This window comes from Narcine bancroftii, chromosome 5 (genome assembly GCF_036971445.1).
Source record: "Narcine bancroftii isolate sNarBan1 chromosome 5, sNarBan1.hap1, whole genome shotgun sequence".
Classification (NCBI taxonomy): Eukaryota; Metazoa; Chordata; class Chondrichthyes; order Torpediniformes; family Narcinidae; genus Narcine; species Narcine bancroftii.
The window spans coordinates 48,598,913-48,612,648 of record NC_091473.1 but is presented as its reverse complement, the minus strand read 5'-3'; the positions used below and the strand labels follow the sequence as shown (position 1 = coordinate 48,612,648).

At 43.6% G+C, this 13,736-nt stretch overlaps 1 protein-coding gene and 1 long non-coding RNA gene across 8 annotated transcripts in view; one reads left to right on the top strand and one right to left on the bottom strand.

Annotated features, from left to right (window-relative positions):
- Positions 1-13,736, top strand: part of LOC138763359 (plexin-A1-like) — a 339,669-nt gene that overhangs the window by 280,639 nt on the left and 45,294 nt on the right. For all 5 annotated transcript variants that reach the window (XM_069937350.1, XM_069937352.1, XM_069937351.1 and 2 more), the window contains 2 exons: positions 3,229-3,371; positions 6,598-6,854. In XM_069937350.1, the coding sequence (XP_069793451.1) occupies positions 3,229-3,371; positions 6,598-6,854 (400 nt within the window). The remainder of the gene's footprint in view (positions 1-3,228; positions 3,372-6,597; positions 6,855-13,736) is intronic.
- On the bottom strand, positions 4,080-8,839 carry LOC138763361 (uncharacterized). Of its 3 annotated transcripts, none has more exons than XR_011357508.1 (3): positions 8,682-8,839; positions 6,120-6,274; positions 4,080-4,179 (listed from the first exon to the last, which is right to left on the bottom strand). It is a non-coding gene; the product is annotated as an uncharacterized lncRNA (long non-coding RNA). The 3 variants fall into 3 exon arrangements; XR_011357509.1 differs by having other exon boundaries at positions 6,155-6,274; XR_011357510.1 differs by lacking the exon at positions 4,080-4,179 and adding an exon at positions 5,466-5,558 and having other exon boundaries at positions 6,155-6,274.

Sequence of the window (13,736 nt, the reverse complement as noted above, 5' to 3'; positions counted from 1 at the left end):
ATCACAAGCAGGTTGGACAAAGGAGATGCAGTGGATGTTGTATATTTGGATTTTTAAAGGGCCTTTGACAAGGTGCTGCACACGAGGCTGCTTCACAAAATAAAGGCCCAAGGAATTACAGAAAAGATACGAGCATGGTTAGAGCATTGAATGATCAGCAGGAAACAGAGTGGGAATAAAGGGACCCTATTCTGGTTGACTACTGATTACCAGTGATGTTCTGAAGAGATCGGTGTTGGGACTACTTATTTTTACACTGTATGTTAATGATTTGGATTGCAGAATAAATGGTGTTGTAGCTGTTTGGAGATGATACAAAGATGGGGGAGGGGCAGTGAGTGAAGAGGAAACAGGGAGGCTGTAGAGAGACTTGGATAGATGAGGAGAATGGGCAAAGAAGTGTCAAAATGAAATACAATGTTGAAAAATGTATGGTCCTGAACTTTGGTGGAAGGAATAAAAGGGGAATGAGAGAAAATTCAAAGGTGCATAGGTTCTTGGGAGTCCTCATGCAGGACACCCTAAACCTAAAGGTTAACTTCCAGGTTGAGTTGGTGGTGAAAAAGGCAAATGCAATGTTGGCATTCATATCTAGTTGAATAGGATATAAAAGCATGTTGAGGTGTTTTTTTTTTTATGAGGCCTCACTTGGAGTATGGGGTTCAGTTTTGGGCTCCTTATTTTTAAGAAAGGACTTGCTGCTATTGGAGAAGGTTCAGAGAAGATTCACAGAATGATTTCTGGAATGTGGGTATTAACTTATGAGGAATGTTTGGCGGCTCTTGGACTATACTCCTTGGAGTTCAGAAGAATGAACTCCTGGGACTTCATAGAAGGATTTCAAATGTTGAAAGACCTGTACAGAGTAGATAAAGTGGTTTCCCATGGTCAGGGAGTCTTGTACAAGGGAGTACAACTTCAGGATTGGAGGATGCACATTTAAAACAGATGTGGAAGAGGTTTGTTCTGCCAGAGTAGTGAACCTCTGGATTGGCTACCACAGGTGGCCATGTCGTTGGGTTTATTTAAGGCAGAGATTGACAGGTATCTGAATAATCAGGGTATCAAAGATTATGGGGAGAAGGTAGAGGAGTGAAACTAGGTGGGAAAATGGATCAGCTCATGGAACAGACTTAATGAGCCTAATGGCCTGTTTCTGCTCCTATGTCAGGGAAACACTTGGTTACATTGATGCAGCACTTTTAACAGTAGCAATCCTATAGAATGGATTACAACAAGTATATTACATTGGACATATGCTCCGAAATACTTCCCTACTGCAGCTGAAGAGATACTTAAGGAAAAAAAGACAACAGTAAAAAGTGACAGTACATACAAAAGATGGATAGATAATAAATATTCGCACTTATCCTAGTACAAAAATAAAGAAATAATGCAGATAGTCCTTGTGGTGTTGGAGCAGTCCCTGATTACTGTAACAAGTGGAAGTTCGAGAGCTTGGTAGCTGTTGGAAGGAAACAGTTCTTGAACTTAGAGGAGCTGGTCTTCAGGCTTCTGTACCTCTGTCCAAAGATGAATATGTGACCAGTGTCACTTCCCCCTGTTGTTACAACCTACCCTTTCACTTTGTTTCTTTTCTCCTGATAAATTCTAGCTTCTATCATTCCCCTACCTTTCCCACTAAATAATCCTCCTGTTTTGAATAGTTTCTGGGCAAATTGGAACTTCTATTGTTTCAAATCTGCAGCATCTAATTAAAATTGCAGGTAGCATTTCAAGTGTTGAGCGGTGCTATCCATCCCCTTGCTAGTGAGCAACCGGTGTTCATAACTATATGTTCTGGGCAGCTCTTCTTCTGAAGCTTTGACGTGTATTCAACATGGGGTCCATGCCTCGAAATTTCAAAAGGAATAAATGGGTGTCTGGGTTTATGCAGCATTCCTTCAAATTGACGTTTCGTGACTTAGCAGTGATGCTCAGATAGGGAGTGGGACTGAGCTGCAGGTATCCAATGGCAAGGAAAATAAAGGGATCTGCTCCCCTGTTTGACAATAAATTGAACCTATCACAACAGGTAAAGAAAATTGGCTGTTATTAAAGTTTTGTCTCGTATTTTGACTTGCTTTGTACCACGAACCCAAGAAGCATTGTTAAATCTTTACCCGTCACTGAAGTATTGCATTCAATATTGGGTACCACACATCACGATGCAATAGTACATCTATAAAAGGAAACATTTAATTAAACCCTGCATAATTTTTTTTGTTGCCTTTGCAGAAAATGTGCATTACTCCTCGGTGAAATAGGACAGATGCTGGGCCGCAGTACTCGAGTTATGTAGAGGCAGAATAAGTAGGGGTTCAGACCATTGAATTGTTAAGGCAGAGATGAGCAATCTTGTTGCTTCATGATTGAGAGATGGTGGATGAGATTACTGGAGAGTATTTAATGGCGAAACCCCACTGCCAGCAAAGTCATTGATCGGAGCACACAAATTTACAGTCACTGCAAAAGAACCAACTTTGTTTATTTGTCCTCTACTAACAGTCAAACAGGTTAGTTCTAACATTCACGCAACCATGTAAAGAGATATACAATGAAAAGAAAGGTCAATTATGACCAAGAGAGGCAGCATTTCAGCATTGTTGTAGGGTTCATTTAGGAGGCTCTTGGCTGCAGGGAAGAAACTCTAAGCTTGTTTTCACACTCTTAAACCTTCTCCGCAATGGGAGGAGTGTGTCTGTTTGGGGTGTGATGGCTTCAGTATGGTGGCTGCCTTTCCTAGACAATGGGAGATATACTGTAGATAGAGTCCATTGAGGAGAGGGATGTTTGTGCAATGTTCTGAACTGCATTCACCACCTTCTATAGCTTCTTCTGATCTTGAGCTGAGTAGTTCCCGTCCCACGCTGCGATGTATCGAGGGTGCACCTGCAGAGGTTGTTGAGAGACAAAGAAAGTAGAGGTGTTGGTTCATTTTCTTGATCAATACATCAACATTCTTCTCCCAGGTCAGATCAGTGGAGAGGTTTATTCCTGGACTGATAATGGATTTTACTTTTACACAGCGAGTTGTTCTGATCTGCCTCTAACTAAATGAGGATGGCAGAAATGTGACTTTCACAAAGTGATGAAATAAAGCTATTACAAAAATTCTGTCTTGAGGCAAAGGTATGTTCTGGAGCTGAAATTGACAGGATAGATGGCCTGAATGGTCGCCAATTGGATTGTTTTGTATGATTTTCATATTGTCCCTCTCTTTTTCAGCATTTGCTGAGCTGCAGACCGATATCCATGAGCTCACCAGTGATCTGGATGGTGCTGGGATTCCATTTCTTGACTACCGGACATACGCCATGAGGGTTCTGTTCCCTGGAATCGAGGATCACCCAGTACTGAAGGAGATGGAGGTACAAGTCCATTCCTCTCCTGACTGTCAGAAATGTAGCTCCTAGTATCCTATCCTGAGCCCAGAGATCGCAAGGCACCCCTCTCAGTTTTTTTGTATCAACATGGCTGACTCTTAGCAAGCATCACAAGTTTAGGAGCCATTTAGAAAGAGATGACTGAGTGCCCCATGACACTGCAGTAAACTAGACAAGTTTGATGCAGGAAGTCCAGAACAAGGAGTTACCGACTCAGGACCAAAAAGGGTCACCATCCAAGAAGAAGGGACCAGCTCTTTCGAAACTTCTTCCCTGAGAGAGTTGACCTTGTGGAACTCCCTGCAACAGAAAGTTGTTGAGGCAGGTTCATTTGACATGCATTCAAAAGGGAGTCAGACGTGGCTTTTATGGCCAAAGAGATCAAAGGGTACGGAGAGAAAGCAGGAGTAGGGTACTAAGGTCATACGATCAACCGTGATTGTATTGAATGGTGGTGCAGGCTTGAAGAGCTGAATAGCCTTCTACACCTATTTTGATTGAAATTGATAGATTTTGTGTCTAAAATGTGCTTATACTCATTCTCTATTATGGAACAATGAGCCTATGTTTACTGGTAAATGTTGCTCTGAATGTTCCCTATCTTTTTTTTAAGACTGAAAACTGACTTGGTTTGATGAACAGTAGATCATTTAATGCCTCCCCTACTTCACTGGTAGGAGGAACTGTGTCATAACTATTAAGCTCATCATCGACACACACTCCAAACAGTCAAATTGCCTCCTCACAATCTAAGGTAGAGGATCCTGGAAACACTTGGTTGGTTCGGCAGCATCTGGAGAGAGAGAAAATTGGAGCTAACAATTCTGAACAGAAAAAGGGCAGAGCAGTTCCAGTGACGTGGAGTTCAATCCCAATCTCTGATACTGTTGGTCCAGCATTTCCACATTCTCCTTTCTCTCTCTCTCTGCCCCCCCCCCCCAAAGCTTCCTCCTAAATCACAAGGACAGACTGTTATCTGGCCACACTGTAAATTCCCCCCCCCCCCCCCCAGGGTGTGGTTAAGGGGTAGAATCTGGGAGGAGGACAGTAGGATTGGGTGCAGGATGGTTGCTGTGGGTTGCACTTTCCTCTGACTCGCTGTCAGGTATTTTCTCTCTCCATGGACAGTCAGACCTGTTGAGTACTCCTGGTATTTTCCATTTTCCGTCAGATTTACAATGCCTGCTTTGTTTACTTTTATTTCCTTTTCTGTACGATGAGACATTTCCTAACTTGACTGAACAGAGTTTAATGTAGACAGCACACAGGGACTAGGGGAACTGCTCATCTGGAAGTATACTTCAGTAACTTGACCAAAGACACCTTGGGTGACATGTGTACATTTCCTTGAAAGTGACAACCCAGGTGATGGAATTAGTGAAGAAGGTGCTTGGGACTCTTGCTTTCATTGGGCAGAGTATGGAGTACAAAAGGTGGCACCTTGTGATTCAGTTGGTTAGTTAAGTGAGACCACACCAGGTGTACAATGTGTAGTTCTGGACACCTGTCTCTCGGGAGGGTATTGATAAACTGGAAGGCATGTAGAGGAGATTCACTTGAATGTTGCTGGGTCGGGGGGGGGGGGGGGGAGGGGGGCTTGAGTTATAGGGAGAGGTTGGACGTGCTGGGTCTTTATTCCCTGGAGCAAAGGAGGCTGAGGGATGATCATACAGAGGCTTCCAAAATCATGAGCAATGTGAACATAGTGAATGTTCAGTCTGTTTCCCAGGATAGACAATAAGACTGGAGGCCATTGGTTTAGGCTGAGAGAGAGAGAGAATTAACAGGGACTTGAGGGGCAACCTTTTAAGAGGGTGGACTGTGTCTGGAATAAGCTGCCAGAAGAAATGTGGCAGAGGGTATAGATTCAAAAGACATTTGGGTAGATTTACAGATGAGTTTGGAAGGATTTGGGCCAAATGCAGGCAAATGGGACTGAGCCAGAATGTCAATTTAGTTGGCACAGACAAGATGGACTAAAAGACCTGCTTCATGCTGCGTGACTCCAGGACTCTGGCCAAATTGTGGTTACGAGGCACAACGCATTTAGTCCAAACCTTAGTAAAAGGATACCTTAGATGATGGAATTGCCAAGCTTCCAGCTCAGATAGAGGAGGCACTGTTGTCAACTCTTGAGCAAGTTTGCAATATCTACAAGGCCTGTTTTGGGAGCTGCAGGGGGAAAGGCCACAATGAAAACCAGATGCCTTTGCATTGCCCATAATTTTTTTTTAATAACCTACAGCATGTTAACAGGCCATTTCGGCCCAGAGTCTGTACCACCCAATTAACCTACACCCCCCCCCGGTAAGTTTCAAACAGTGAGAGGAAACAATCTCCTGGGGAAAACCAACACAGACATGGAGAATGTACAAACTCCTTACACAGTGCAGGATTCAAACCCCAGTCCCCATTGCGCTGGTGCTATAAAGGCATTGCGCTGGTGCTATAAAGGCATTGCGCTAACTGCTATGCCAACCATGTTGCCCTGTTTTAAGAGCTTTAAAATAAAAGCAAGTGGAGAAGAGGCTTTGGTCCTTTGTGCCTCCTCATCCATTGAATGAGATCATGGGTGATCTCTTATCTCACCACAACTTTCTTGTATTCACCCCTCCTCTCTTGATTCCCTATCATCTATAAAAATCTGTTCTCAGATTTGTTGAAGGATGCTATCCCAGCATCCTTTGTAGACTGTTATATTACAAATGACTTCAAAGAAGACCATCACCCAACTTTCTTTAAACATCTGAAGAGTGGCCTTAATCAACCTTCCACACTGTAGTTAGTGGATCCTCTGCACTTTCATTCTTTAACCAATCTGGGTACATCTTAGCCATTCCTCATCTTGTTACTGCCACATCTTCCAGACACGTTTTCCATCTGTAAAACTGAAAGTAGAAAATGCAGTGGATGATGCTTCAGAAACAGTGAATGACCATCAAAATACTGCAGATACCAGAAATCTGAAACAAGTAAAAATGCTGGAAACACTCAGTAAGTCATCTGTGGAATGAGAACATTTGCTCATGAAAGCTTCAGAGCCTTTTTATTTATACTTGAGAGAATGTTACACCAAGAAAAAGTGGTCCCTTTATTAACCCTCAACCTCCCTTGAAGTTCCTCTATCTCAGGATTTTTAGTAACTGAAAAAGGCTGTTACTTCGATGCTTGCAACTTCACCACAGCATTTCCTCTACTTTTGGATTCCAAGGTGACAGTGAATGTGGAGAAGGCCTTGACACTCTTCGGACAACTGCTCAACAAGAAAGTCTTCCTGCTGACTTTCATTCGCACCCTGGAGGCTCAGCGCAGCTTCTCCATGCGGGACCGAGGAAATGTGGCCTCTCTGATCATGACAGCCCTCCAGGGAGAGATGGAATATGCTACTGGTGTCCTCAAGCAGCTCCTTTCTGACCTGATAGAGAAGAACCTGGAGAGCAAGAACCATCCCAAACTGCTGCTGAGGAGGTGAGCAACCCACAACCTTCTCTCCAACTCCCACCCATTCACCACATTTTCACCTCGCTCCAACCCCTGCCCTCACCTCTCCAACACCCCACCCCCTTCAATCCCCACCCTCTGACTCCTCCACCTCTTCACTTCCAACCCTATCTCCTCCTCTCCATATTCATGTATCTATCTAGAAGCCCCTTAAACACTGCTATCATATCTGCTTCCACCACTACCCCCGTCAGCCTGTTCCAGGCACCCACCACTCTGGGTAAAAAAAAAAGTTGCCCCACACATCTCCTTTAAACTTCACCCCCACCCATATGCTATCTTCTAGCGTGCGACATTAGAGGTAAACAATATATTGATTTTGCCTATAATACCAGCAGTTATCATCCATAAAAGCTGTTCATTATCTATTTTTAGTTACCCCTGAAGAGGGTGCAATTAAGAATCAACAGCAAGGCAGATATAGCCCAGATTGAGTAAGGATATTAGTGAACTAGATGGCTTTTAATGGGATTACTTTTGCACAGTCGCTTGCCCATCCTGTCTCAGAAGTGGGCAGTGAATGTGGGTGTTGCCAGTAATGGACAAATCATTCAGTCTGACCAGGATGGAGACACAACAGGGAGTAATCAGACTCCTACTCCCTCCTAAATTCTTGAAAAACTCATTTAATCAATGCATGAAGAACTGAAGATGCAAGATGCTCCCAGTCATAAAATAATAAATGAAACATTCCTGTCTGACAGGATGTGGGTTGTTCCATTCTCTGGATATGTGTAGTATTGGCCAGGGGCTGCTGCTCGCTGCATTAAAACTGCTTTCATTTGCTGTTGCCTTCAGTCGCTCTGTGCCTTTGCAGGAAGATGTGAAGGGTTGATTCACTCTGGGGCTCATTAGTGTGCAATCCCAGGATGCCTCATTTGCAACGAGTGTGAGCATTCAGAAACTGAAGTGAGCTCTCCAGAGCCTAAGAGGGGAGAGGTTGCGGCAAGTACAACGAACATCTTGGAAAGGAAATGTCAGTGCAAAAGGCATGTGAGGCTGGGCTACCTTCTTGCTGTCCTAACTCTGCAGTCTGCAAATAAAGCATTCACAAATCACGAGTCAAGTGCAAAGAGGGCTGGAACCTGCGTCACCTCTTTTCTCTGCAAGATTGAGATGTAACCACCTTACCACTGTGCCCTCGAAACAAGTGTCTGAACACAACCTGTCAGGGCACCAGCAGTGTTGTCAGGTGAAAGGTTACTGCAGATTCCCCAATCTGAGTGTTTCTTTCTATTAACTTGGCAACCCAGATAAGTTTCTCTGAAGAGTCTTATTCACCTGTTTTTTTTATTGGCCTTCAGTGTTTAGTTATAGTCAAGGATGTCACATTTTCATCCTTGTTTTTAAACCCTGCTTACTCTTCCCTCTGTCCCTCAATCACCAGGTCTTTTTAGTCCTCTCAATCCCTCCCTCACTCCTATTCCCTCTCTCTCCCCTGATCTTCCCCCATTCTTTACAGTCTCCCTTCCTTCTCTCCATTTATTTATCCCATCTTTTTCCCAACCCCTCTTTCTCCACCTCTCTTCAGAACTATGCTCTCTGGCTCAATATGACAATCCTGTCCTGAGAAGTGACCTGGATTGTTTACTGCAGTAAGTCTGCCATGGTAACCATAGGTCAGAAAGTTTGCATAAGAACAACACAAGAAATAGAAGCAGAAGCAGAAGTAGGCTGAAGTAGGCATTCAAAGGCTGATCTGATGATAGGCTTATCTCCACATGCCTATCCTCAACCCCCCCACCCCCACCCCCCACCATCTCAATTCCCCAATTGTGCAAAAATCTATCCAACCTTCTCTTAAAAATATTTACTGAGGTCCCCTCCAGTGCTTCAATTGGAGAGGGGGGTGAATTCCACAGATTCACCAGCCACTGGTAAAAGCAGCACCTCCAAAACTATCACACTGAGCACAGGGGCCCCTTAGGGCTGTGTACTTAGTCCACTGCTATTCACTTTGCTGACTCATGACCCTGCAGCCAAACACAGCTCAAACCACATCAAGTTTGGTGACATCACAGTGGTGAGCATCATCTGTAACGAGGAGGCATCATACAGAGACAAAGTGCAGACACTAACGAACTAGTGCAAAACAACCTGTATCTGAATGATTAAAAAAAACAAAAGATGGTTGTCACCTTCAGGAGGGCCTGGGGAAATCATGCTCCCTGACCAATGACGGGTTTACTGTTGAGGTCATCAAGAGTATCAAGTTCCTCGGTGTGCAACTGATGGAGAACCTCACCTCCTCCTTTAACACCAACTCCATAGCCAAAAAAGCCCAGCAGCATCTCAACTTCCTGAGAGGGCTGAGGAAAGTCCATCTCCCACCCTCCATCCTCACTACATTCTACAGAGGATGTATTGAGAGCATCCTATGTGACTGTATCACCACCTAGTTTGGAAGCTGTACCACTTTAGACAGCAAGACTCTGCAGAGGATACTGAAGTCAGCAGAAAAGATCATTAGGAAACTTCTTCCTAGCATGAAGGACATCTAAAGCACTCGATGCAGGCGGAAAGCAATAAACATTGCGAAAGACTCCACACATCCCGCATGTAAACTGTTCTCCCTTCTGCCATCTGGCAGGAGGTTCCAGAGTGGGAAACCACCTTTTTCCTCTTAGCCATTAGGCTCCTGAACTCCCAGTACAGATGTGCATAGTGCGCTGTGGGCTTTCAGTGTATTTGTATTAATACCTTAAAATGTTAAGGTATTAACTGCTTTCTTAACTTATATCGATGTAAATAAGCACAGTGGTCCTCTCGCGTCCTACTGAGCAAGCATGGTATGAATAATAAAATTGACTTGAAAGTTGACTCGTGTTCCTCCTCCTCTCCATCCTAAATCTGGAGGTATTGTCTCTTAGTTCTAGTCTCCTCCACCAATGGAATCAAGTTACCTGCCTCGATCTTATTTATGCCTTTCATAATTTTATACATTTCTACAAGATCCCCTCCCATACTTCTAAATACCATTGAGTGCCGCATCAGATAACCCAGTCTCTCCTCATAGGCTAACCTCCGCATCTCTGGGCTCAACCTGGTGAGCCTCCTCTGCACTGCCTCTGGAGCCAATACACCCTTCTCGTCAGGAGACTAGAAATGTATGCAGTACTCCAGCTTCAACCTCACCAGTACTTTGTGCAGTTTCAGGATATCCTCCCTGCTCCTAAATTCAATCCCTCTAGCCGTGAAGGCCAACATTCCATTTTCCTTCATGACTGCCTGCTGCACCTGCAAACCATCCTTTTGCAATTCATGCACAAACACTCCCAAGTCATTCTTCGCAGCAGCATGTTGCAATTGCTTCCCATTTAAATATTCATCTGATCTTTCAATTTTCTTTCCAAAGTGAATAACCTCACATTTTTCAATACTGAACTCTATCTGCCAGACCCTTTCCCACTCACTTAACCTATTTATATCTCACCACAAGCTCTGTATAATTTGCTTTTCCCATTCAATGTAGTGCCATCAACAAACTTAGATAAGCTAAACTCTGACCCTCTTCCAGCTCATTTAAGTATATAGTGAACAGTTGCGGGCCCAGCATCGACCCCTGAAGCACCCCGCTCACCACTGATCGCCATCCTTATGTCATCTATACCTTGCCCTTAGAGTAGGTTTCTGTGCATGTGAAAATGAAATCTTCATCCCTGTCTTCTCCTCCACCAGTCTCATTTTCCCCTTTCCTTCTCTTTCTTCCATTCCCATAGATTGGGGAGCCTACTGGACCCAGACCCTAAATCACTGATCCACCCCAACCACTGTCCTTAAAATAATTTTTTTTTTTAAAATCGCCGACTCCAGCCACCAAATCGCTAACCCGTCTGATCTTAAATCACTGACCCCCCCTTTTTTATTTTTTAAAAAATCGCCGACTCCAGCCACCAAATCGCTAACCCGTCTGATCTTAAATCACTGACCCCCCCTTTTTTATTTTTTTAAAAATCGCCGACTCCAGCCACCAAATCGCTAACCCGTCTGATCTTAAATCACTGACCCCCCCTTTTTTATTTTTTAAAAAATCACCGACTCCAGCCACCAAATCACTAACCCGTCTGATCTTAAATCACTGACCCCCCCCCTTTTTTATTTTTTAAAAAATCGCCGACTCCAGCCACCAAATCGCTAACCCGTCTGATCTTAAATCACTGACCCCCCCTTTTTTATTTTTTTAAAAATCGCCGACTCCAGCCACCAAATCGCTAACCCGTCTGATCTTAAATCACTGACCCCCCCTTTTTAATTTTTTTAAAAATCGCCGACTCCAGCCACCAAATCGCTAACCCGTCTGATCTTAAATCACTGACCACCCCTTTTTTATTTTTTAAAAAATCACCGACTCCAGCCACCAAATCACTAACCCGTCTGATCTTAAATCACTGACCCCCCCCTTTTTCATTTTTTAAAAAAATCGCCGACTCCAGCCACCAAATCGCTAACCCGTCTGATCTTAAATCACTGGCCCCCCCTTTTTTATTTTTTAATAAATCGCCGACTCCAGCCACCAAATCGCTAACCCATCTGATCTTAAATCACTGACCCTCCCTTTTTTATTTTTAAAAAAATCGCCGACTCCAGCCACCAAATCGCTAACCCGTCTGATCTTAAATCACTGACCCCCCCTTTTTAATTTTTTTAAAAATCGCCGACTCCAGCCACCAAATCGCTAACCCGTCTGATCTTAAATCACTGACCCCCCCTTTTTTATTTTTTAAAAAATCACCGACTCCAGCCACCAAATCACTAACCCGTCTGATCTTAAATCACTGACCCCCCCTTTTTTATTTTTTAAAAAATCGCTGACTCCAGCCACCAAATCGCTAACCCGTCTGATCTTAAATCACTGACCCCCCCTTTTTAATTTTTTTAAAAATCGCCGACTCCAGCCACCAAATCGCTAACCCGTCTGATCTTAAATCACTGACCCCCCCTTTTTTATTTTTTAAAAAATCACCGACTCCAGCCACCAAATCACTAACCCGTCTGATCTTAAATCACTGACCCCCCCCTTTTTTATTTTTTAAAAAATCGCCGACTCCAGCCACCAAATCGCTAACCCGTCTGATCTTAAATCACTGACCCCCACTTTTTTATTTTTTAAAAAATCGCCGACTCCAGCCACCAAATCGCTAACCCGTCTGATCTTAAATCACTGACCTCCCCCTTTTTTATTTTTTTTAAAATCGCCGACTCCAGCCACCAAATCGCTAACCCGTCTGATCTTAAATCACTGACCCCCCCTTTTTTATTTTTTAAAAAATCACCGACTCCAGCCACCAAATCACTAACCCGTCTGATCTTAAATCACTGACCCCCCCCCCTTTTTATTTTTTAAAAAATCGCCGACTCCAGCCACCAAATCACTAACCCGTCTGATCTTAAATCACTGGCCCCCCCTTTTTTATTTTTTAAAAAATCGCCGACTCCAGCCACCAAATCGCTAACCCGTCTGATCTTAAATCACTGACCCTCCCTTTTTTATTTTTAAAAAAATCGCCGACTCCAGCCACCAAATCGCTAACCCGTCTGATCTTAAATCACTGACCCCCCCTTTTTTATTTTTTTAAAAATCGCCGACTCCAGCCACCAAATCGCTAACCCGTCTGATCTTAAATCACTGACCCCCCCTTTTTAATTTTTTTAAAAATCGCCGACTCCAGCCACCAAATCGCTAACCTGTTTGATCTTAAATCACTGGCCCCCCCTTTTTTATTTTTTAAAAAATCGCCGACTCCAGCCACCAAATCGCTAACCCGTCTGATCTTAAATCACTGACCCTCCCTTTTTTATTTTTAAAAAAATCGCCGACTCCAGCCACCAAATCGCTAACCCGACTGATCTTAAATCACTGACCCCCCCTTTTTAATTTTTTTAAAAATCGCCGACTCCTGCCACCAAATCACTAACCCGTCTGATCTTAAATCACTGACCCCCCCCCCTTTTTATTTTTTAAAAAATCGCCGACTCCAGCCACCAAATCGCTAACCCGTCTGATCTTAAATCACTGGCCTCCCCTTTTTTATTTTTTAAAAAATCGCCGACTCCAGCCACCAAATCGCTAATCCGTCTGATCTTAAATCACTGACCCTCCCTTTTTTATTTTTAAACAAATCGCCGACTCCAGCCACCAAATCGCTATGCCGTCTGATCTTAAATCACTGACCCCCCCTTTTTAATTTTTTTAAAAATCGCCGACTCCAGCCACCAAATCGCTAACCCGTCTGATCTTAAATCACTGACCCCCCCTTTTTTATTTTTTAAAAAATCACCGACTCCAGCCACCAAATCACTAACCCGTCTGATCTTAAATCACTGACCCCCCCCTTTTAATTTTTTAAAAAATCGCCGACTCCAGCCACCAAATCACTAACCCGTCTGATCTTAAATCACTGGCCCCCCCTTTTTTATTTTTTAAAAAATCGCCGACTCCAGGCACCAAATCGCTAACCCGTCTGATCTTAAATCACTGACCCTCCCTTTTTTATTTTTAAAAAAATCGCCGACTCCAGACACCAAATCGCTAACCCGTCTGATCTTAAATCACTGACCCCCCCTTTTTAATTTTTTTAAAAATCGCCGACTCCAGCCACCAAATCGCTAACCCGTCTGATCTTAAATCACTGACCCCCCCTTTTTAATTTTTTTAAAAATCGCCGACTCCAGCCACCAAATCGCTAACCCGTCTGATCTTAAATCACTGACCCCCCCCCTTTTTTATTTTTTAAAAAATCACCGACTCCAGCCACCAAATCGCTAACCCGTCTGATCTTAAATCACTGACCCCCCCTTTTTAATTTTTTTTAAAATCGCCGACTCCAGCCACCAAATCGCTAACCCGTC